At 39.7% G+C, this 22,629-nt stretch overlaps 1 pseudogene and 1 gene segment (V, D, J or C); both read left to right on the forward strand.

Annotated features, from left to right (window-relative positions):
* The first annotated feature begins 3,565 nt into the window (after window positions 1-3,565).
* Window positions 3,566-4,061, forward strand: LOC121139515. The segment is given in 2 exon segments: window positions 3,566-3,647; window positions 3,730-4,061. Coding segments are annotated over 2 exon segments (378 nt in total).
* A 5,014-nt stretch (window positions 4,062-9,075) lies between these two features.
* On the forward strand, window positions 9,076-9,724 carry LOC121139516 (annotated as a pseudogene).
* The last annotated feature ends 12,905 nt before the right edge of the window (window positions 9,725-22,629 follow it).

Here is a 22,629-nt window from a genome sequence, read left to right on the forward strand (position 1 = left end):
CAGGTTGTCAGTATCAGTGTCTGTTGCCATTCATGAGTCACACATGGCCATATTTAAAAGAAGCCAACTATACATTGACATGTCCAAATACAAATGCATTCTGGGCATGTTTTTATGAGAACATATGTTGATGCTTTTTTCCAAGGCACATGGTAACTTATACTATCAGAAATGACTCTGCAATTGTCACAATGTTTAGATCCTTTGTTATTGCCAGGAAAACTGCAGAACTTTTCACTGTTTGTGCCTGACAGGGGCCAATTGTCCTTGTCCTTAGGTACCACTACAGATGCCAACGCTTGTCCTGGTGAAGCCCTCAGAGACCTGGCCTTAACTGCACTGGTCCTGCTTACTCCGTCATACTCTGATACATAATAGGGTTGAGTTTGTCCCAGAAAAGGGGCTGTGGTCCTGGGAGAATGAGGTTATCATGCAGTCACAGAAAACAGGTCATTCTTCTTCAGTTTCATCCTCACCTTCAGAAACCCATCTGAGGAAGAGTTGTCCTCAAGACTGCCTTATGTGTTACAAGTGACAGCCACATATGCTGTGATGTCCATACTGAGGGACACCATGGTCTGGCAAACAGCACTCGAGCTGTAGGCTCAGGAAGAGCATTTGAGCTTATCTCCATAGGAGTTCCACAGCTGGCTGGAACTCAAGATCACCCCAGGAGCAGGAGCAGAGAGTGTCTAAGCATTTGTTTTCTTTGGGACCTTGAACTTCCCCCAAATCTAACTGTTTCCCTTAAAAACCCCAAACCTCTATATGTTGACCTATTAAAATTGAACAATGTTTTAGAAGTGGCTGTTTTCTTTATAAGTACACATATTCATAATTACCCGTGCAGTTTGTTACTTATATGAGCAGAAATAACCCTGCCATTGTCACCAGTGTTAATCACTGAGCAATGATGAGGTTACCTGATTTCATTCTGATGAGAGACAGCACATTACTGAGATTCTATGTTTAATCTTTGGGATTCAGATAGGAGCTCACAGGCAATCAAGGCTCAGGGATTAAACCTACAAAAAATTCATATCTGACATGGCTCTGTCTATATTGGTGTGTACCTCAGTCCCAGAAACAATCTGGACTTTTCCTCTGAAAATAAATTTCTCTTTTTCTTCAACTTTAATTAATTGAAACAAAAAACTAAATGTTTTTCTTTTCCAATAGAATTCTGAGACCTCCTTTTAACCCAAACACTCTCATCAATATCAGGTCTCAGCAGAAAGTGTAAAGCTGTCATTGAGAAATCCTTCAGTGTGTTAATGGACACATTCAATGACCAATTCTCCCTAAGTCTGAAATCTGCTACCACTGAAGTTAGCCCTGCATTACATTGCAGCAAACACAATTAGCAGGTTCCCTGTGTTCTCAGAAACAACCTCATTTTGAGGATGCTCAGGATCAGCAGAGGGCACTGCAGAACTCACCAGAAAAGAAAATGTAGCAGGAGACACAAAGATCTGTAGAGTGAGGGAGTCCTCTGAGACCCAAAGTTTTCCTGTCCTGACCTCAAATAACTGCAAAGACAATGCAATACACTTGGTGTAGCTACTGTGAGAAGACTTCAGTCTTAGTATAGTAAAAGTTCTTTGTTTAGTAATATTGCACATATATGTTTTAGTCATCAGATTTGAACCTTATAGAAAGGACAAACATCCACACACATATAAGAAGGCAACAATTTTCAAATAGACATCATCCTCTCATCCACCAGAAGCAGTATCTAACCGTATCTGTTACGTCTTTCCACAAGAGTAGGGGTTTTCACAAGTGCAATATTGTACAGTGACCTGAGATCTCAGTCCTTGAAGTGCCAGCCACAATGCTGTTTCCTTGTAGCTGTGCTATGGGAGACCTGGTCCCAAGGTGTGATACACTACCCTGTGAAGCCATACCTCAGTGGGGAGAGAGACGAAGAAAATTGGGATGATCACACAATCTGTCCTTTGTTGAATTTAGGATTTCATGTTTGACTAAATAATGTATTTAGTCAAATTGGTAATGCCTAGCCTAATATGTGGTTTTAGTGTCTTGGGAAAAGAGTTTAGAAGAGAGTACCTTAAATCTAAACTGTCCTCATTCTCACTCAGGACAACTAAGAGAGAAAATGAGACATCCTCATCACTACACCACTGCAGTGTTCTTCACAGGTGAGTTCTCACAATGTGAAATATGAGATCTTGATGCGCAGGCCCCCTCCATCTATTCCCCATGCCCTGTAAATCAGCAAAGATCAGCTTACTCATGGTCCTTTCTCGTGTTTAAAGGATGAGTGTCCTTCAATGCGTTGTGATGTCCTGATTTTATGTACTGCATTTGTCCTGGTGTTTATATTTATACCCAGAAGATTTCATTATTGTTTAAGGACGAACTCCAATTTTAGCGGTGTAGAACTTCATCTGACTATGGAGATTCTTGATTTTAATTGTGATTTCTCATAAGGGATTCACTTTCTTTCAAGAACCAGTTTTCTTTCTGGTATACTATTTTAAGACTCTATCTATGTGTATATAGACAGAGTTGATTGGATTCATAGTGCTATTAGTTAAGGAAACAAGAGAGGACACTTAGATTGACAGAGCCTTACTGGAAAGTCCCAAGATGAACCAGTGGGGCATAATGGGTATAGATATGCTCATACCATATTTTGTACATGGATCAAATTTCAAAAATATAAACTATAAAATACCAAATTTACATAGTTGTAGAAATTTCATACACTTGTATTTCATAGAATTCTTTCCCCCATAATCTCTACCCTCATTTTCCCTCCTCCTTTACTTTTATCCTAATAGATGATTTCACTTGCACTTCATCATGTATTTTTATTCATAGTTGTAGGTAAGCATGCGATAACTAAGAACTACTGAGGAGAGTCTCATTTATTGTCTGATTTCTGAGATGGTCTTAATTAACACATATTTATCTAGTTGCATCCATTTTTCTATCACTGACATAATTTCTGAATTCCTTGTAGATGAAAATTTTATGCTGTGTTGTTTATATAAACGTGTCTTCTTGATGAGACCCTCTGTTGACAGATACATAATTTAGTTATTTTGACATTGTTGCAGTAAGCACTGTTGTGCAAATATTTCGTTCATTTGAGAAAGTTTTTTAGTATATTTTTTTGGAAAGGCAAATATTAACTGCAGATATCAGAAAGGAGGCTTTAAAATTCCATCGTAGCAGGTTTTAAATTCCCATCAATGTCATCATAATCTCAGCCACCATCTTTACATAAGTCTGATAACCTTGTTCCAAGTGGAGCCACTGTATCAGATCTGATATCTGTTGAGACTTCGGTCCTGATGTTACTTCCTCATCCTTTGCAGAGAACCCAGGGAAGAAGGATACTATACATATCCTCAGAGAGAACTAGGACTGGGAACTCAGCATCCTGCTGTCTGATCCAGGTGTCCTCTAACTTCTTCTCCAGTAGGACCATGTCCTTATTAAAAAGTACCATTCTCATGAATATTCAAATCAAATCATCTGAGACTATGGTGGTAAATACAGAGATGTCCACAGCACCCCCAACATATGATCAGTTTCCTCTTCACAGCTACTGAACACACAGGTCCGCACCATGGGATGGAGCTGGATCATCCTCTTCCTTGTGTCAGTAATTACAGGTAAGTGACTCCAAGTTCCAAACCAGGAGAGGAAACTGGGGATGAGGTGACAATGACCCCTACTCTGTATTTTTCTCTACAGGCGTCCAATCACATGTCCAGCTGCAGCAGTCTGGGCCTGAGCTTGGCAAACCTGGTTCCTCAGTCAAGTTGTCATGCAAGGCTTCAGGCTACACCTTCACTGGCTACAATATTGGCTGGGTGAAACAAAGGCCTGGACAGGGCCTGGAGTGGATTGGACGGATTGGTACATCAAGTGGTAATACTGAATACACACAGAAGTTCCAGGGCAAGGCCACGCTGACTAGCGACATATCCTCCAGCACGGCCTACATGGAGCTCAGCAGTCTGACATCTGAGGACTCTGCAATCTATTTCTGTGCAAGACACACAGTGTCTGATGTTGTAAGTTAAGAAGAGTGGCACTGGAGGGAAAGATGCCATGCCACAGGGATCAAGGAGAGTATTTTTAATTAGAGAAAGAAATCATAAAAAGGGATAATAGAAATGGAGAGACAAGCTCCAGAGTCAGGAGCAGCAGGAGACAGGAGAAAGGAAAGAGGGATAGAGAAAGGAAGGAGAGAGAGCAAGATAAATAGGGGAATAGATAGAGGGAGATAGAGAAAGAGAGAGGAAATGATTGGAGGTAGGCAGTGTCCCTTTATAAGGGAACATGGTGAATATACACAGATATTGTGCTTAGTGGCTGCAGCTGAGGCATTTTCTGTCAGTTCCCTAAGGACAGGAGAGTACAGATGCTCACATACTAACAGGTGAGAGTATATATATATATATATATATATATATATATATATATAAATTTAGGCTTCTACTTTTGTGATTCTCAAATGGACAAGTTATAGAGCATGAAAGATACATGTGTTCTCAATCATAAATGTGTTGTCTTAGGAAAAGTTTCTTCTCAGGTCTCAGGGACAGATGCAGGAAAAGATAAACAAAGATTTAAGACCCACAGATATGGAATGAGTCCAAGGATACATTATCTTTCAGACTCAATAAACTGGTGCATACATGAACTCACTACACTGTGGATGTTAATACAGGGCTTGCACAAGTTCAAGCCAAATTAGGATTCGAATGCTGGGAAGGGGAACTGGACATGGTCACTCAATCCTAAATGATAAACTATCTACAACTGGTACTTACATGCAAAGTAAAAAATAATGTGCTTCAGTAGAATGTCATTGACTGCATTAAACTCACTTCACAGCAGGTCTTATGCCTAAGATGCAAACAAAACAAGAAAAACTGTATTTTTGTACAATTTTTTTCATTGTGATTTTTTTGTGTGCTTGTGGATGTTTGTATGTGTGTGTGTGAGAGAGAGATAGAGGGAGAGAGACAGAGAGGGAGGTAGAGAGAGAGAGAGAGAGAGAGAGAGAGAGAGAGAGAGAGAGAGAGAGAGAGAGAGAGAGAGAGAGAATCTTTCTTGGGTTTTTTTTCTTGTGAGAGGATCAAGAATTGCTGGTGAAAAGGTAATTTATGATTATAATATATTGCTTAAAAACCAATTTTTCACTAAGAAAATTTAGAATCCCCCGTCCAAAATCACTCATTGATTGTTATTTGATAAATTATGACAGAGAGGTTAGACATAATATGTTAATTTATGTATCTGTCATGTGCACTCTAAACAACCTGTTTAGAGTGTTACCAACAATTTCTGGTCAGTTGCCAACTGCACTATTGATAATTTCTGTCTAAACTGCTCAGTTGTTTTCTCAGAACATGTGCAGAATCATCAGAGATATGTGCTTATTTTCACACTTAAAGAAACATGGACACAGTCAGACAGGTCTCTCTTACTTATAGCAAAGCTGGCATTTCAGTTAACATCAGCTTATTGACTGTTATCCTATATTGCATCATCAAGAAATGATTTATTGTTCATATCTCTCATGTAATTCTGGTGTCATTTCCAGTTATCCTACATGACATCATCAAGACTGTCTTCATGGCCCATGTATCTGCTGTAAAATTGATGTCATTTCCAAGGCAGGTCTCTAAGATTTGGGTTCTTCCTAAAGATGGTCAAGTTTCACTTTCTCTAAGTAGAGCTTTGTCTCATTATCCATTCTTGGAAACACAGGCCTGCTTCAATACTAAGTTCAAAAATATTTTAGCTTCTTAGAGTCACCCAGGGCCTCAGATGCATCAATAATTACTCATTTATACCTGTGAATCCTTTTCCTATACAGCCTGTATTGTGAAAGCTCAGATCTCTTTAGTTAGAATCAAGAACAGGAGCCCCTTCAGCATGATGGGGAGAAGCATCATGTTCACAAAAGCATATACAGTATACAACATATATTTTACATGTGAGCTTGACTTCAACAACCCTTCCATGTAACAAGCCCTGAGTACATGAGGTAGTCAAAGCACCCACATATAGAAATGGAATATTGAGTACCATGTGACACTTGAAACTTTTCATTTCAGGAGAATTTGTATATGATTGAAATGCATTTGACTCATGGTCACACTGCTTATATCCAGACACATCCATCTACACTTCAATATACAGCATATTTCAGGGGTTATTAAGTGTGCTGACAAGTGACATATGTGCATGCATGTGGACAATCATATGAGTTATATATATAGTGGCACTGGATCCACTAACTCGTTGGAGATGGTAGTGAATTATCCAACTTACTGCTGTCATTCTCTAATGGTTACAGCAAGGGCATTCAAGTCTGAAAATCAGTTGCCATGAGTTTACATGATTAGGAGGATGCAGAGTTTGGGGAAATTGGATCCAAAGGGAACACATTAATCATTTCATCCCATAAAGATTGACAAAAAGGAAAGAATTATCCCTTCCAAGTCTTACATAGAAATGTACAGCCAACCCATGATACAGATGCTGTTAGCACACAGATTGAACCACCATCCAAACTTCACTAAATTCTTGTCACTTCTCAAATTTGAAAATATTTTCTAGAGTTGGGAACATCTGCATCCACCAAATTTATTCATATCCCAGGTGTTAGTTTTCTGTCCCATGTGCAGGTTGAGGTTAGGAAATTGCTTTATGAAGCAATTTTGAGTTCTGTCCATCATGTGTGCTTCACTGTTTACTCCATTAACCACAAGTGGTCACGGCAAAAGCTACATCTAACAGACCCTAGAGAAAGGACTAAGTTCTTGGGGAAAGACTTTGAGGCACAGCTCCACATCCATACCTGAAATCTCTGTTCAACGTCACCAGGTCCATTACTAAGAACATGAGTTAGAGTCATAGTGAGGGTCTGTGTATGAGGACTTACACAGGCCTGCTCTCAGAAGCAGCAGGGGGCACTGTGGATCCATCAATCTCTAAGAAGTAAAGAACCACAGAAGCAGATAATGATGCTGTGCACTCAGGAGATTTAAACAAACTCTGAGCATTTCATTGCCAGTCTCAGTATATTCAGAGCCCAAGGTGTAGTTGATATCTGAGATCTCCATGCCAGAACATGGGAGAGGTTATTTCTTAAATAAAATCCATAATGAGGTCAACAAAATTTAGAATGGATTCACACACTTGCTGGATAAGACAATAATTCATGAAAGAATGACAGGGAAATGTTAAGGGTATTTGAGCTTAAGGACCCTGAGCAACATTTTGGGAAAAGTGTCCCAATTAATGCAAGAGGTGTGCACATTTCTGCTGATCAGTGCTGTGAAATGGACAGCAGCATCCAAAGCTCTGTCCTAATGTGGTCAAAACAAATCCTCGGCATCACAAATGTGTTTAACCATAAGGAGGTTCAGATGACCACTGAACCCTGGAAGCATAGCAAGTCTATTGAACATGGATGCGGTGACTGGATTCTCACTGGGATGGAAGAGCTCTGTCAATACAGGTTCTGGTGTGAAAGAGGGAGAAAGGGCTAACAGCTAGAAATCCATGTGTGATATAATAAAAACAAACTCTTGCTACTTTGATATTCTTTGCACCAGATGTGCACATACCGTAACTGTAATACTGCATTAATTAAGGAATTAAGCTAATAGTATCTATTTATATTCTCCTGAGAATTTTGTGAATTTTAAGAGGAGAATGTCTCCATTGTATTTAACAAGGTAGGCACTCTTGTCCACTTCAGCCTATGGTAGTCATCAGAATCCCATGGACTGGAGTATGAAATGCAGGTTTATAGAAAGAGATTGTGAAATGTCCAGATAATACCATCGAGTACTCTGAATTGTAGAGATGAGTCTTTGTCTATAAGGAGAAGAGGTGAACTTCTGGTATCAGACTTTACACATAAACTAAATGCATGTTTGGTTGCTGCTGTGCTCCATGCTTATATTGAATCCAGTTACTCACATTATCAACATATACCATGCTGTCCTCACAAAATCACCTAACAGTACCATCATTTTCTATACAAGTGCTTGGGAATTTTGAATTATGTGTTTGTAGTTACAGTTTATCTAACACCTGCTCTCTCTATAATGCTTTTCACCTAGCATGTCACACTGATGAACAGGAAGACTAAGACATGCCTATACTACTGATTGAAAACATATTAAATAGACTCTCAATTTGACTATATCTGAAGTCTTGAATTTTGAATGTAAGGAAATAGTTCAGGAAAATGGTATAAGGGCATTGATGTACTCTAATACAAATTTACAATAATATTTTCTAATTTTTAAGTCATTACTGGAGAGGGAGAGTTGATCTGCATTTATATAAGGTTGTTGGATTACATTCCTGCATTTTAATTTTTATACTACATCCTATTCACTTGTCTTCATTTTCCTCTTTGAACCAGAAATAATTCAACTACATCTGAAATATTTAAGAAAAATCGTTAAATCACTACCGCTCATATCACAGAATAAAGCAGAATACCACAGTTTTATGTCCTCCATGAACAAGGAGTCTGAAACACAGCATCAATATTCCTGCCTAGAATGAAGTTCTTTCTTCAGAAGAGTCTGTTGCCTGCCTTCCCTAACATTCAGGCATCAGTGAATCTTGCATCTCGGAACCTTTGTCTCTGTCACACAAAGTTGATATCCAGGGGAAGATGTCGCTCTGGATATATGTTTTTCTTATTTGTTGATGAATAAGACACTGTTTGACCAATAGAGGAAGGAAGATAGATTGGGACTAGGAATCTATGAGAATTTTGGGAAAGTTAGGCAGAGAGAGATCACAGAAAGATGCCATAGAAGACCAGATGTTACACCCCCAGGAACTACACAGAACTGAGGGAAGGGTAAGGATGCACTTCCTCAAAAAAGTTTAGGATTTGGTCCTCAACATACTTTGCCTGATTCATGTGTCCTCAGCCACGTTTTTCTTCAGCTGTACTAGCTCTGCATTTAAAGAAATTCACTGCTCATGAATATGCAAATCATGTAAGTCTATGGCTGTAAATACAGGGATGTCCACATCACCAACAACATATGTTCAGTGTCCTTGTACAGTCACTTAGTACACAGGTCCTCACCATGGCATGGAGCTGCATTATTTTCTTCCTGGTATCAGTAATAACAGGTAAGTTATTTCCAATTCCATACATGAGGATGAGGCAGGGACTAAGGTGACAATGATGTCCACTCTGCATTTCTCTCCCCAGGTGTCCATTCCCAGGTCCAGCTGCAGCAGTCCGGTTCTGAACTAGGGAAACCTGGGGCCTCAGTGAAGTTGTCCTGCAAGACTTCAGGCTACACATTCACAGATCACTATATTTCCTGGTTGAAGCAGAAGCCTGGAGAAAGCCTGCAGTGGATAGGATATGTTTATGGTGGAGGTGGTGGTACAAGCTACAATCAGAAATTCCAGGGCAAGGCCACACTGACTGCAGACAAATCCTCCAGCACAGCCTACATGGAGCTCAGCAGCCTGACATCTGAGGACTCTGCCAGTCTATTACTGTGCAAGACACACAGTGTTGCAACCACATCCTGAGGGTGACAGAAACCATGGAGGAGCAGGAAGCTGCCCTAGGCCTGAGATGACAAAGAAGATAATCCTGGGTGTTTATTCAGAAATATTCAATCTGAGTGTCCCTTTGTCACTTTGCACATTCCTACCAGTTTCTCACATGAGTTGATACTGGTTTAGGATGACTCAGTGTACTCCATACCTTGACAATCTGTTCACCAGTGACTACCTCTCTTGACACGATTCTTCATTAATAAAACAGTAAATTTAAAAATTGTGATGATGCATTATGGTAAAAATATGTCCGGATCCTATGAGCCTGAGACTTTTGTTGGTGTAGCTTTTAAAAAATCTGAAATATGAATTTGACCAATAAAGTCCAATTAATAACATCTTGGTAAACAAAATTATTTTCATAGTCTGAAAGTTCACATGACATCAGGGGTATCATTTACTCTGTGTTGTTTAGCTGGAGATTCAGTCTCTTTGAATGTGATATACATATGAAAATGCATTGCCACACAAGTATAATTCCTGTAAGTTTGTCAAAAAATTATTACATTATTTTTCACAAAACAATAAATTCAGTGTGTTTACATGTACAAAGTGGTAGGTTCTTAGAGCTTACATTATTACCTGGTCCCATATTTACTTGCTTCCCAGGGTCAGTTACCTGCCCCACATTCTCAAATCTTTATAGAACAATGACCTGTACTGATGCACCATCAATAGCCAGAGGGCGTTGGATACCTGGTGTTCACCTTTGTCCTACAGAATGTTTGAATTTTGCTCTGGTAGAGTTCTTGTAGACACTGCCTAGTACTTGGGGTCACTGCAATAGTTAGATGCAACAACACAAAAAAGCTGGGTTTCATGAATCTGGAAAAAAATTGAGGCACAGCTCCCCATTTATCCTTGAAATATCTATTCAACATAACCAATGACAATGAAGAAAGAAGGAAGAACCATAGTTTGGGCACTCTGGGTCAGCCCAGAGACAAATGTAAAACTGTGGTTTCTCCAAAACAGCAGGAAGCACTGTAGATCCACCAGTACCTAAGAAATTAATGGCAGCTGAAGTTGGTATTAAAGTTGTGTACTTGGCCGGGCAGTGGTGGTGCACACCTTTAATCCCAGCACTCAAGAGGCAAAGGCTGGAAGATCTCTGTGAGCACAATACCAACCAGGTTTACAAGAGCTAGTTCCAGGATAGCCTCCAAACCACAGTGAAACCCTGTCTCGAAAAACCAAAAAATAAATAAATAAATAAAAATGAAATTTGTGCACTGGGGACATTCCAACAGCCTGTATGGATTTCATTGCCAACACCATTACATTCAGAGACTGTGGTGTAGATAGGAGAGAAGACCTTCAGCCTATTGGCTCCATCTGCTTCCCTTTAGGAACTGTCAGTGCATGTTATTCATGATATTAAATTAGAGCAAAACAGACAGGAGTCAGCTGATGCCCCACAACATATAGTTTTGCTTTAATATTTGTAGCAAGAATGCATATATTTATACTTTCATAGAAACCAAGTTATACAGATGTAATTGGATTTTCTCTGTCCTGGAATCATATTATAAATCCATCCTTCATAAATGAAAACATTAAACTACTATATAGCTTTATTAACACCAGCTCTGTCACAGAATAAGAGGAAAATTGACTTGGAATAGGAGAGATACACAGGCAGAGAGAGAGAGAAAGGGAGAGAGAGATAGACATAGAGAGACAGAGAGAGAAACAGTGAGAGAACAGATACAGAGAGAGACAGAGACAGAGAGAGCATTGTCTAAGGACATGTACATCCACCCATGAGGAATCTTGTCTAAGTACTGTCCTTTCCTCCCACAACTGGAGGACAGGATATAAATTGACTTACAGCATGCATTTGCTGGTTTCTACTTACTTCTCAATGTAATACATTTTATATAGTTGTTCACCAATCTGTGAGTACTAAGGTGCTGCCTCCTTGCTCTGTTGAGGTGAAGACTTACTGTGTTTCTCTGACCTCAGGTGCTCTGCTACAGGTGTAGCCTGATGAAGGCAGAAAAGATCCTACTCTGTCCTGTTATTATTTTATTAAATCGGCAACTTCTAGAGTTGAATCATACTGACACAGGGGGGACCTCTTTTTTAGAGGAACACTAAAAGTAATATTGGCACAATATTGAATCCATCTCTGAAACATTCAATCAGCATCTCACATTAAAAATCCATTTGTCCCTACAACTACGTTCTTTGAGCACTGAAGTTGCAGGTATGTGTTACTACTCAAGGCAGACAGTGCAGTTTCATTGTAAGCAATGAAAAACCAAGCTGCATGGGAGCTCCTAAACAGCAGTAGGCACAATGGAGCCAAGAATCCCCAGAAGAGAGATGAAGTTGATATGGAGGGTGATGGGGGAAGTCCTGTGTATATGTCAATAAAACACTGTTGGCCAATTGGGAAGCAAGATAGTTGGGACAAGGATTCCAGGAGAACTCTGGATAGGAGAAACACAGAGAATCCAGATGTAAATGCCATAGGGATAAGAAGCTCAGAAACTTCTCTGGAGGGTAATGTTTATCTTCTGTGTTTTCCTTTCTTGAGTCTACTAGCTGACCTGCACCTGATATGATTGATATGTGATGCTTACATTCTCCAATTGAGTGTAGATTATTTGTTAAACACTTCACAGGCTTATATGTTCTTGTATATTTTAATCAGTTTTTATATATTTTATGATGTAACTGAAGAAAATTAATACAAGTTATTCTGGTCATTGATAGTCCTTTTCGAATGCCTCCATATAAAGGCAGACCTATCCGAATTACACCTGACTTCTCAATGGAAACGATGAAAGCCAGAAGATCCTGGTCAGATGTCCTACAAACGCTAAGGGAACAAGGATGCCAGCCCAGACTACTATATCCAGCAAAGCTCTCAATTACCATAGATGGAGAAAACAAAATATTCCATGACAAAGCCAGATTTAAACAATACGTATCCATGAATCCAGCTCTACAGAAAATGCTAGAAGGAAAACCTAGAGCCAAGGAAGATAACGACATTCACAAAGACACAGGCAATATAGAATCATACTTTACAAAACACTAAAAGAAAAAGGGAGGAGAAACTACACAAAATAACTTCACTAACAATAAATCAAGCGCAAACAAGGATCACCAATCAATGGTCATTAATATCCCTCAATGTCAATGGCCTCAACTTACCTATAAAAAGACACAGACTAGCAGAATGGATACGAAGACAGAACCCTTCCTTCTGCTGCATACAAGAAACACATCTCAACACCAAAGACAGACGTTATCTCAGAGTAAAGGGCTGGGAAAAGATCTTCCAATCAAACGGCCCCAAGAAACAAGCGGGCGTAGCAATCCTAATATCTAACAAATTAGGCTTCAAATTAAAATCAATCAAAAGAGATGAAGAAGGGCACTTCATATTCATCAAAGGAAAAATACATCAAGACGAAGTCTCGATTTTAAATATCTACGCCCCAAATACAAAGGCACCTACATTCGTGAAAGAAACATTACTAAAGCTGAAAATGCACATAAAATCTCACACACTAATAGTAGGAGACTTCAACACTCCGCTCTCACCGCTAGATAGGACCTCCAGACAGAAACTTAACAAAGAAACAAAAGAATTAATAGAAGTTATGACCCAACTGGGTTTAACAGACATCTATAGAACATTCCACCCAAATACAAAGGGATATACCTTCTTCTCGGCACCACATGGAACCTTCTCTAAAATTGACCACATAATAGGAAACATAGCAAATCTCCAAAGATACAAAAAAATTGGAATAACCCCCTGCATCTTATCAGACCACCATGCATTAACATTAGAATTCAACAATAACACAAATCGCAGAAACCCTACAAACTCATGGAGATTGAACAATGCACAATTGCACCATCCCTGGGTAAAGGAACAAATAAAAAAAGAAATTAAAGACTTCCTCGATTTCAATGAGAATGAAGACACAACATACACAAACTTATGGGACACTTTGAAAGCAGTGCTGAGAGGAAAGTTTATAGCACTAAGTGCCCACATGAAAAAACTGGAGAACAGTCATACTAGAGAATTAATAGCACAGCTGAATGTTCTAGAACAAAAAGAAGCAAACTCCCCCAGGAGGAGCAGACGCCAGGAAATAATCAAATTGAGGGCTGAAATCAATCAAGTAGAAACCAGGAAAACATTGAGAAGAATCAATGAAACAAAGAGTTGGTTCTTTGAGAAAATCAACAAAATAGACAAACCTCTGTCCAAACTAACCAAAAGACAGAGAGAGAACATGCTAATTAACAAAATCAGGGATGAGAAAGGGGACATAACAACGGACTCTGAGGAAATCAAGAGAATCATCAGGGCATACTTTGAAAATCTGTACTCCACAAAATATGAAAATTTAAAGGAAATGGACAATTTCTTGGATAGATATCACTTGCCAAAACTAAATCAAGAACAGATAAATAATCTAAACAGACCTATAACCCCTAATGAAATAGAAGCAGTCATCAAAAGTCTCCCAAACAAAAAAAGCCCAGGCCCAGATGGCTTCAGTGCAGAATTCTACCAGAAATTCAAAGAAGAGCTCATTCCAATACTCGTCAAAGTATTCCACACAATAGAAGCAGGAGGCTCACTGCCAAACTCTTTCTACGAGGCTACAATTACCTTGATACCCAAGCCACACAAAGACACAACTAAGAAAGAGAACTATAGACCAATTTCCCTCATGAACATTGATGCAAAAATACTCAATAAAATACTTGCAAACCGGATTCAAGAACACATCAGAAAAATCATCCACCATGATCAAGTAGGCTTCATTCCAGGAATGCAGGGATGGTTCAACATTAGAAAATCTATCAATGTAATCCACCATATTAACAATCTGCGAAAGAAAAACCACATGATCATCTCACTAGATGCTGAAAAAGCCTTTGACAAAATCCAGCACGCCTTCATGATAAAGGTCCTAGAGAGATCAGGGATAACAGGAACGTACCTGAATATAATAAAAGCAATATACAGTAAACCAACAGCTAACATCAAACTAAATGGAGAGAAACTCAAAGCAATTCCTCTAAAATCAGGAACAAGACAAGGCTGTCCACTCTCTCCATATCTCTTCAATATTGTACTTGAAGTTCTAGCTACAGCAATAAGACAACAAAAGGAGATAAAGGGGATACAAATAGGAAAAGAAGAAGTCAAACTTTCATTATTTGCAGATGATATGATAGTTTACATAAGTGACCCAAAAAACTCCGCAAGGTCACTCCTAGAGCTGATAAACACCTTCAGCAATGTGGCAGGATACAAGGTAAACTCAAAAAAATCAGTGGCCCTATTATATACAGATGATGAAGTGACTGAGAAAGAAATCAGAGAAACATCACCTTTTACAATAGCCAAAAACAGCATCAAATATCTGGGGATAATGTTAACCAAGGAAGTGAAAGACCTGTATATCAAGAACTTTGTGTCTTTGAAGAAAGAAATCAAAGAAGATACCAGAAAATGGAAAGATCTCCCATGCTCTTGGATTGGTAGGATCAACATAATAAAAATGGCAATCTTGCCAAAAGCAGTCTATAGATTCAATGCAATCCCTATCAAAATTCCATCACAATTCTTCAAGGACCTGGAAAGAACATTAATCAACTTTATATGGAAAAACAAAAGGCCCAGGATAGCCAAAACATCCCTATACAATAAAGGAACTTCAGGAGGCATCACCATACCTGACTCCAAGCTCTATTATAGAGCTATAGTCCTGAAAACAGCTTGGTATTGGCACAAAAATAGGCAGGTAGACCAATGGAACCGAATCGAAAGCCCTAATTTTAACCCACACACCTATGAACACCTGATTTTTGACAAAGAAGCTAAAACTGTACAGTGGAAAAAGAAAGCATCTTCAACAAATGGTGCTGGCATAACTGGGTAGTGGTATGCAGAAGACTGCAGATAGATCCATGTTTATCGCCTTGTACAAAACTTAAGTCCAAATGGATCAAAGATCTCAACATACATCCAGCCACACTGAAACTTTTAGAAGAGAAAGTGGGAGATACTCTTCAACGAGTTGGTACAGGAGACCACTTCCTAAACATAACACCAGTGGCACAGGCACTGAGATCAACAATTAACAAATGGGACCTTCTGAAACTAAAATGCTTCTGTAAGGCAAAGGACACAATCAAAAAGACAAAAAGGCAGGCCACAGAATGGGAAAAGATATTCACTAACCCTACATCTGACAGAGGGCTAATCTCCAAAATTTACAAAGAACTCAAGAAACAAGTCTCCAAAACGCCAAAGGATCCACTTGAAAGGTGGGGTACAGAGCTAAATAGAGAATTCTCAGTAGAGGAGGCTAAAATGGCCAAGAGACACTTAAGAAAGTGCTCAACATCCTTAGCCATCAGGGAAATGCAAATCAAAACAACTCTGAGATACCATCTTACTCCTGTCAGAATGGCTAGAATCAAAAACACCGAAGACAATTTATGCTGGAGGGGATGTGGAGAGAGAGGAACACTCCTCCACTGCTGGTGGGAATGCCAACTCATACAGCCTCTTTGGAAATCAGTATGGAGATTCCTCAGGAAAATGGGAATTAATCTACCACTAGACCCAGCAATTCCACTCTTAGGCATTTATCCAAATGAGGCAGGTTCATACAACAAGGGCATCTGCTCCACTATGTTCATAGCAGCATTGTTTGTAATAGCCAGAACCTGGAAGCAACCTAGATGCCCCTCAACTGAAGAGTGGATAGAGAAAATGTGGTACATTTACACAATGGAGTATTACTCAGCAGAAAAAAACAATGGAATCTTGAAATTCGCAGGGAAATGGATAGCACTGGAAGAAACCATCCTGAGTGAGGTAACCCAGTCGCAAAAAGACAAACATGGTATGTACTCACTCATATATGGATTTTAGATATGGATCAGGATAGGGCCAGTCTGCACTTCCACAGATAGAGAGTCTGGGAAACAGGAAAGAACCTAAAAGATATGCATATATACATAGTACCCAAGAGAAGAGGATGGAGACAAGATCCTCTGAATGGATGGGGAACAGGGCGAGGGGGGTATTGGGACCTGGGAAGAATAGAGGGGGTAAAGAGGAAGGGAGTTGGTCATGGGGGAACAGGAAGTTGAGGGGGTGGGGGTAGAATAGGGGGAAGAGGGAATCATAGGATCGAAGACAGATCAGGCACCAGAGTGACCTCGAGTGATCTAAAGGTATAACATCAATTGGCAAGCTAAGCAATAGTGGAAGGACCACCTCGAATGCCCATTCCTGATAATGAACTTGATGTCTATAACTATCCGGGAGCCTTCATCCTGGGACTGATGGAAGCAGAGGCAAACACACATCTAAGCACTGAACTGAACCCAAGGAACCCAGTGACAGAGAGAGAGGAATGATGAGCAAATTGGCAAAGAATGGGCTGGCAAAACCAGCAGAGACAGCTGATCTGAACAGGGGAGTGCTCTTGGACCCCAGACCGACAGTGGGGAGGCCAGAATGGGACTGATCTGGACCCCCAAATGTGAGTGTCAGTGAGAAGGCCTGGACAACCTATGGGGCTCTGAGCTGTGGATCAGTGTCTATTCCTGGTATACAATCTGTCTTCATGTGCCTATAGCACAAAGAGAGATGCTCTCTCAGCCTGGACTCTTAGGGGAGTGCCTTGACCCTACCAAGAGTAAAATGATAGACTCTAGACATCCCCTATGTGGAAGTATGTGGCAATAGGGTGGGAGGGAGGGTGGAAGGGGAGTGCGGGAGGAGGGGAGGGAGAGGGAACTGGGATTGACATGTAAAACAAGCTATTTAAAATAAAAAAACTAAAAAAAAAACAGCATCATAATTTAGGTTTCTCTTACTCCATAATCCACTTTTGATCACTCACAGTGACCCTGCTTTGATTTTTTTGCCATATGGAATCTATCTCCTCTAAAGATATATGACTACTTATGTTTCAGCATCAGTTTTTCAATATGGATTAAATATAAATAAATATATATACATATGTATGCATGTATATTAATTTATTTAGCAATTTTCTCTTCCACCTCTGTCCTCTAATCCAAATTCCTCCCCATTTTCTCCGGATGCCCCATCTTTGCTTCCAATCCTCTTCATTGGAATACAGTCCTCCAATGGATATCACCCAAACATGTCATGTCAACTTGAAGATGCAACTTAGAGGAAAATGGCCCCAAAAGTCATCGAACCATGCAGAGACAGCCACTGCTCCCACTTTTAGGAGTCCCACAAGAAGACCATATTACCAATCGGGCACTTATTTGCAGAGGCCTTTTGCAATTCCAGTGCAAGCTCTGTGGTTTTTAGTGAAGTCTCTGTGGGCTAGGTGATTCGTTGGATTTTTTATGGTGGCCTTGTCCCTTCTATTGCCTATAAATTCTTCCTCTCCTTCTTCTTCAGAATTCCCGAGGTTGTCTAATGTTTGGCTGTTGGTCTCTTTATGCGTTTCCATCGGCTCGTGGATGAAATCTCTCTGATGACAGATGGGCAAGGCACCAATCTAAGAGTACAGCAGAAGATCATTAGGAACCATTTCGATGAATTTTTCCAGTCATGTTTTATATCTATCCTAGGTCTTTCAACTATCCACCTTCTGGATCCTGGCAATTCATGCAGTCTCAGGGGTGGGCTCCTTCTCTTGGCATGGGTCTCAAACTGTATCAGTCATTGTTTGACCACTCCCTCAATATCTGTGCCACCTATATGCTAGCACATCTTGTAGCAGGAAAAATTGTAGGTTGAGATCTTGCGGATGGATTGGTGTCCAGTCTACCCACTGAAAGTCTTACCTGGTTACAGTAGATTGATTCTTCAGGTTTTGTATGCCCCATTGGTAGTTTGATTTGGTTATTTCCTGCTATCTAAACATCTTTTTTTCTAGAGATTTCAGGTGTATTGTTAAGTCTGTTGTATGAGAATTGTCTAATTTCTTTTTTCAGAAAAGTAGTTCTATGAACTTTCCTCTTTTTCCTGCTTTCATAGCAGTGTCCCATAAGTTTGGATATGTTGTGCATTCATTGTAGTTGAAGGCTAGGAAGTCTCTACTTTCTTCCTTTCTTTCTCTCTTTCTTTTTTCTTTCTTTCTTTCTACCTTGACCCAGGAGTCATTAAGGAGCAAACTGTTAGTTTCCATGAGTTTGTAGTCTTTCTGTTTTTACTGCTGTTGTTGATACCCAACTTTTATCCATGGTGGTCTGATCGATCAAAGAGAGGTACTTTAATTTTCTTGTTGCTCTTGATACTAGTGTTGTAATTGAGTATGTGAAACAGATACAAAGATATAACAGCAGGTGCGGTCACCACATCCATTTGAGGTTTCTTCCTTCTGCTTACCCATATATAACTGTATATGTGTGAAACCTGTCAGGAAAAAGATTTGTTCATCAAATGGCTGAAAGCAGATGTCTCTTCAGGTCATCATCTCACTGCATTTAGTTGCTTTAAATGAAGTCACATTCCTGTAAGGGCCACAGAAACATTAAAACCACAGTCTAAAAGAACTTTCAGCCATAACAAAGTTTCTCTAATAATTAAGCTAATTAATTAATTAATCATTGTTTCCCAACTATGCTTTCTAATATAGTATGATTATTCCAAGTGTCCTCCCACAACCACCAAGAAAGTTCTACATCTCCGGGGATTGGAGAGACAGGAAATCATTAAAACTAAGGCACTAAAGATCAGGTAATTGACCCTTCTCCTTCCTATAGTAACCACAGACAAGGAACATACATATATATATATAATTTTATTTTTATTATTTATTTATTAATGTATATTTAAATTGGAAACAAGGTTGCTTCACAAGTCAGTTCCAGGTCCCTTTCCGTTTCCCTCCCCTCCCCTCCTCCCATCCCCTCCCCCTACTGCTCCAATATTCCCTCATTTCCCCACGGAGGGTGAGCCCTCTTTGAGGTGTGCATAGTCTGTCATTTCATCCAGGGCAGGGCCTAGACCCTCCCCCAAAATTTCAGGGTGAGAGTGCATCTCACATTGTTGGATGAGAGTCCAAATTCCATATGTATACCTGGGATAAATACTGATCTACTGCCCAAGGCTGGATAGATTACCTAGGCCTCCTCACTGACACCCACATTCAGGCCATCTTGATCAGTCTCATGCTGGATTCACAGGCATCAGCCTGGAATTCAAGAGCTAACACTTGTCAGGTCAGCTATTTCTGGGGTTTAAACCAACCCAGTCTTAATCCCTTTGGTCATCAGTCCCCCCTCTCTGTTACTGGCTTTCTTGAGTTCAGCACAGTGCTCAGCAGTGGGAGTCTGCCTCTTCTTCCATCAGCCACTGAATGAAGATTCTGTTTCCCAGACTCTCTGACCATGCGATTGTAGGCTGGCACTCCCCAGATCTCTGTCTAAAATCCATATATGAGAGAGTACATTTCATGTTTCTCTTATTGTAACTGGGTTACCTTGCTCAGGATGGTTCCTTCTAGTGTCATCCATTTGCCTGCAAATCTAAGGATTCCATTGTATTTTTCTGTTGAATAGTACTCCATTGTATAAATGTACCACATTTTCTCTATCCACTCATCGGTTGAGGGGCATCTAGGTTGCTTCCAAGTTCTGGCTATTACAAATAATAACTTATATTAAGGTTGAGGAAAATTAATGGCACAACTACAAACGTGTTAATTAATGCATCCCAAACACAAATATGTAGCATGTGTATAAAAGCAGTTTGTGATGTTTTTAGTATTTCTCAAGGAATAACCTCTTTATTATTAATGTTAATTTAATATGGATATTTATTCATATTCATATGTATGTATTCTATAAGGATGATAATACTGGGGTCCTTGTGAATGTTAAATTTACCCACATCCTGTCCTCAGCCAAGTTTCATTAGAGAAATTTTATGTATGTTTCACTATTCATTCTCATTATCTTAGTTCTACTTCAAATACCAATTAGTAATTTTTAAATTTCTATCAACTTACTGAATATGAACTGGAAAGATAACGAATAAAGAATGCATGTAAATAATAAAGAAAACAGTAAAGTAAGGATGCTGAAGATTTTCAAAAACAAATAATGAATACTATTTTAGTGAAATCTTGGTCCTCACTACTCTCCTGTCCCTCAGATATTTGCACAATTACCTGCTGCCTCTAAGGCTGACACACACCAGAGAATAAGATATATCAGGAAGATATGCAAATATGGCCTCCTTCTGCTCTGCTCTTGAAAACCAGCTCTGCCCTGACCCTGCAGTTCAGGCAGAGGACTTTTTATTTGTTGCTCTTTTAAAAGGTAGATAGCAAGGGATATTGAGTGTATGAGTAGACCAGGGTGAGATAATAGACTTTTGTTACAGTTTCCTGATCAGCATCCTCTCTGATCGCAGGTGTCCACTTTGAGGTGCAGCTGGTTGAGTCTGCTGGAGGATAAGTGAAGCCTGAGGGGTCCCTGAAACTGTCCTGTGTGGCCTCTGGATTTACCATCACTGAACATGCCATGTTTTGGATCTGGCAACCTTAGGAGAACTTCCCAAGAAAATGCTTCCCTCCAGAAAAGCTTCTGCCATACATACATGGACACATCTTCCACACATCTCTCTTTCTCCTCCTGGCTGGTGGTTAAGTCACTGACACCAGAATAGGGAACAGCAGGGCGCAGGAAGAAGTGGCTAGCCATTGGGAAGATCAAAGTCATGGTGTTTCAGTGAGCCAGCCCTTATCACGCCCTTATCAGGAACTTATGGCTCCTGTAAACATTTCTTAGGTCACTGAATTGTTTTCAGTAAACATTGTCTCACAGCTGCCTGCTCCCAGGCTAATGGAGGAGTGGGTTTCTGGCCAAGGTCTGTGGTTCCCACATCTCAGAGTTGTTTTTATTTGCATTTCCCTGATGGCTTAGGATGTTGAGCACTTTCTTAAGTGTCTCTTGGCCATTTTAGCCTCCTCTATTGAGAATTCTCTATTTAGTTCTGTACCCCACCTTTTAATTGGATCCTTTGGTGTTTTGGAGACTTGCTTCTTGAATTCCTTGTAAATTTTGGAGATTAGCCCTTTGTCAGATGTGGGGTTAATGAATATCTTCTCCCGTACTGTAGACTGCCTTTTTGTCTTGTTGACTGTATCCTTTGCCTTACAGAAGCTTCTAAGTTTAAGGAGGTCCCATTTGTTAATTGTCGATCTCAGTGTCTGTGCCACTGGTGTTATATTCAGGAAGTGGTCTTCCATACCAACTCGTTGAAGAGTATCTCCCACTTTCTCTTCTAAGTGTTTCAGTGTGGTTGGATTTATGTTGAGATCTTTAATCCATTTGGAATTAAGTTTTGTACAAGGTGAGAGACATGGATCTATCTGCAGTCTTCTGCATACCAATACCCAGTTATTCCAGCACCATTTGTTGAAGATGCTTTCTTTTTTCCATTGTATAGTTAAGCTTCTTTGTCAAAAATCAAGTGTTCATAGGTGTATGGGTTAAAGTCAGTGTTTTCAACTTGCATCACTTGTTCTACCTGTCTATTTTTGTGCCAATAGCAAGCTGTTTTCTGGACTATAGCTCTATAACAGAGAGTGAAGTCAGGTATGGTGATGCCTTCTGAAGTTCCTTTATTGTATAGGGTTGTTTTAGCTATCCTGGCCTTTTGTTTTTCCATATAAATCTGATTATTGTTATTTCAAGGGTGTGAAGAATTACACAGGAATTTTGATAGGGATTGCATTGAATCTGTAGACTGCTTTTGGCAAGATTGCCATTTTTATTATGTTGATCCTACCAATCCAAGAGCATGGGAGATCTTTTCATTTTCTGGTATCCTCTTTGATTTCTTTCTCTAAAGACTCAAAGTTCTTGATATACAGGTCTTTCACTTCCTTGTTTAACATTATTCCCAGATATTTGATTCAGTTTATGGCTATTGTAAAAGGTGATGTTTCTCTGATTTCTTTCTCAGCCATTGCATCATCTGTATATAATAGGGCCACTGACTTTTTGAGTTAACCTTGTATA

This window comes from Mesocricetus auratus, unplaced genomic scaffold, assembly GCF_017639785.1.
Source record: "Mesocricetus auratus isolate SY011 unplaced genomic scaffold, BCM_Maur_2.0 Super-Scaffold_15014, whole genome shotgun sequence".
NCBI classification, from domain to species: Eukaryota; Metazoa; Chordata; class Mammalia; order Rodentia; family Cricetidae; genus Mesocricetus; species Mesocricetus auratus.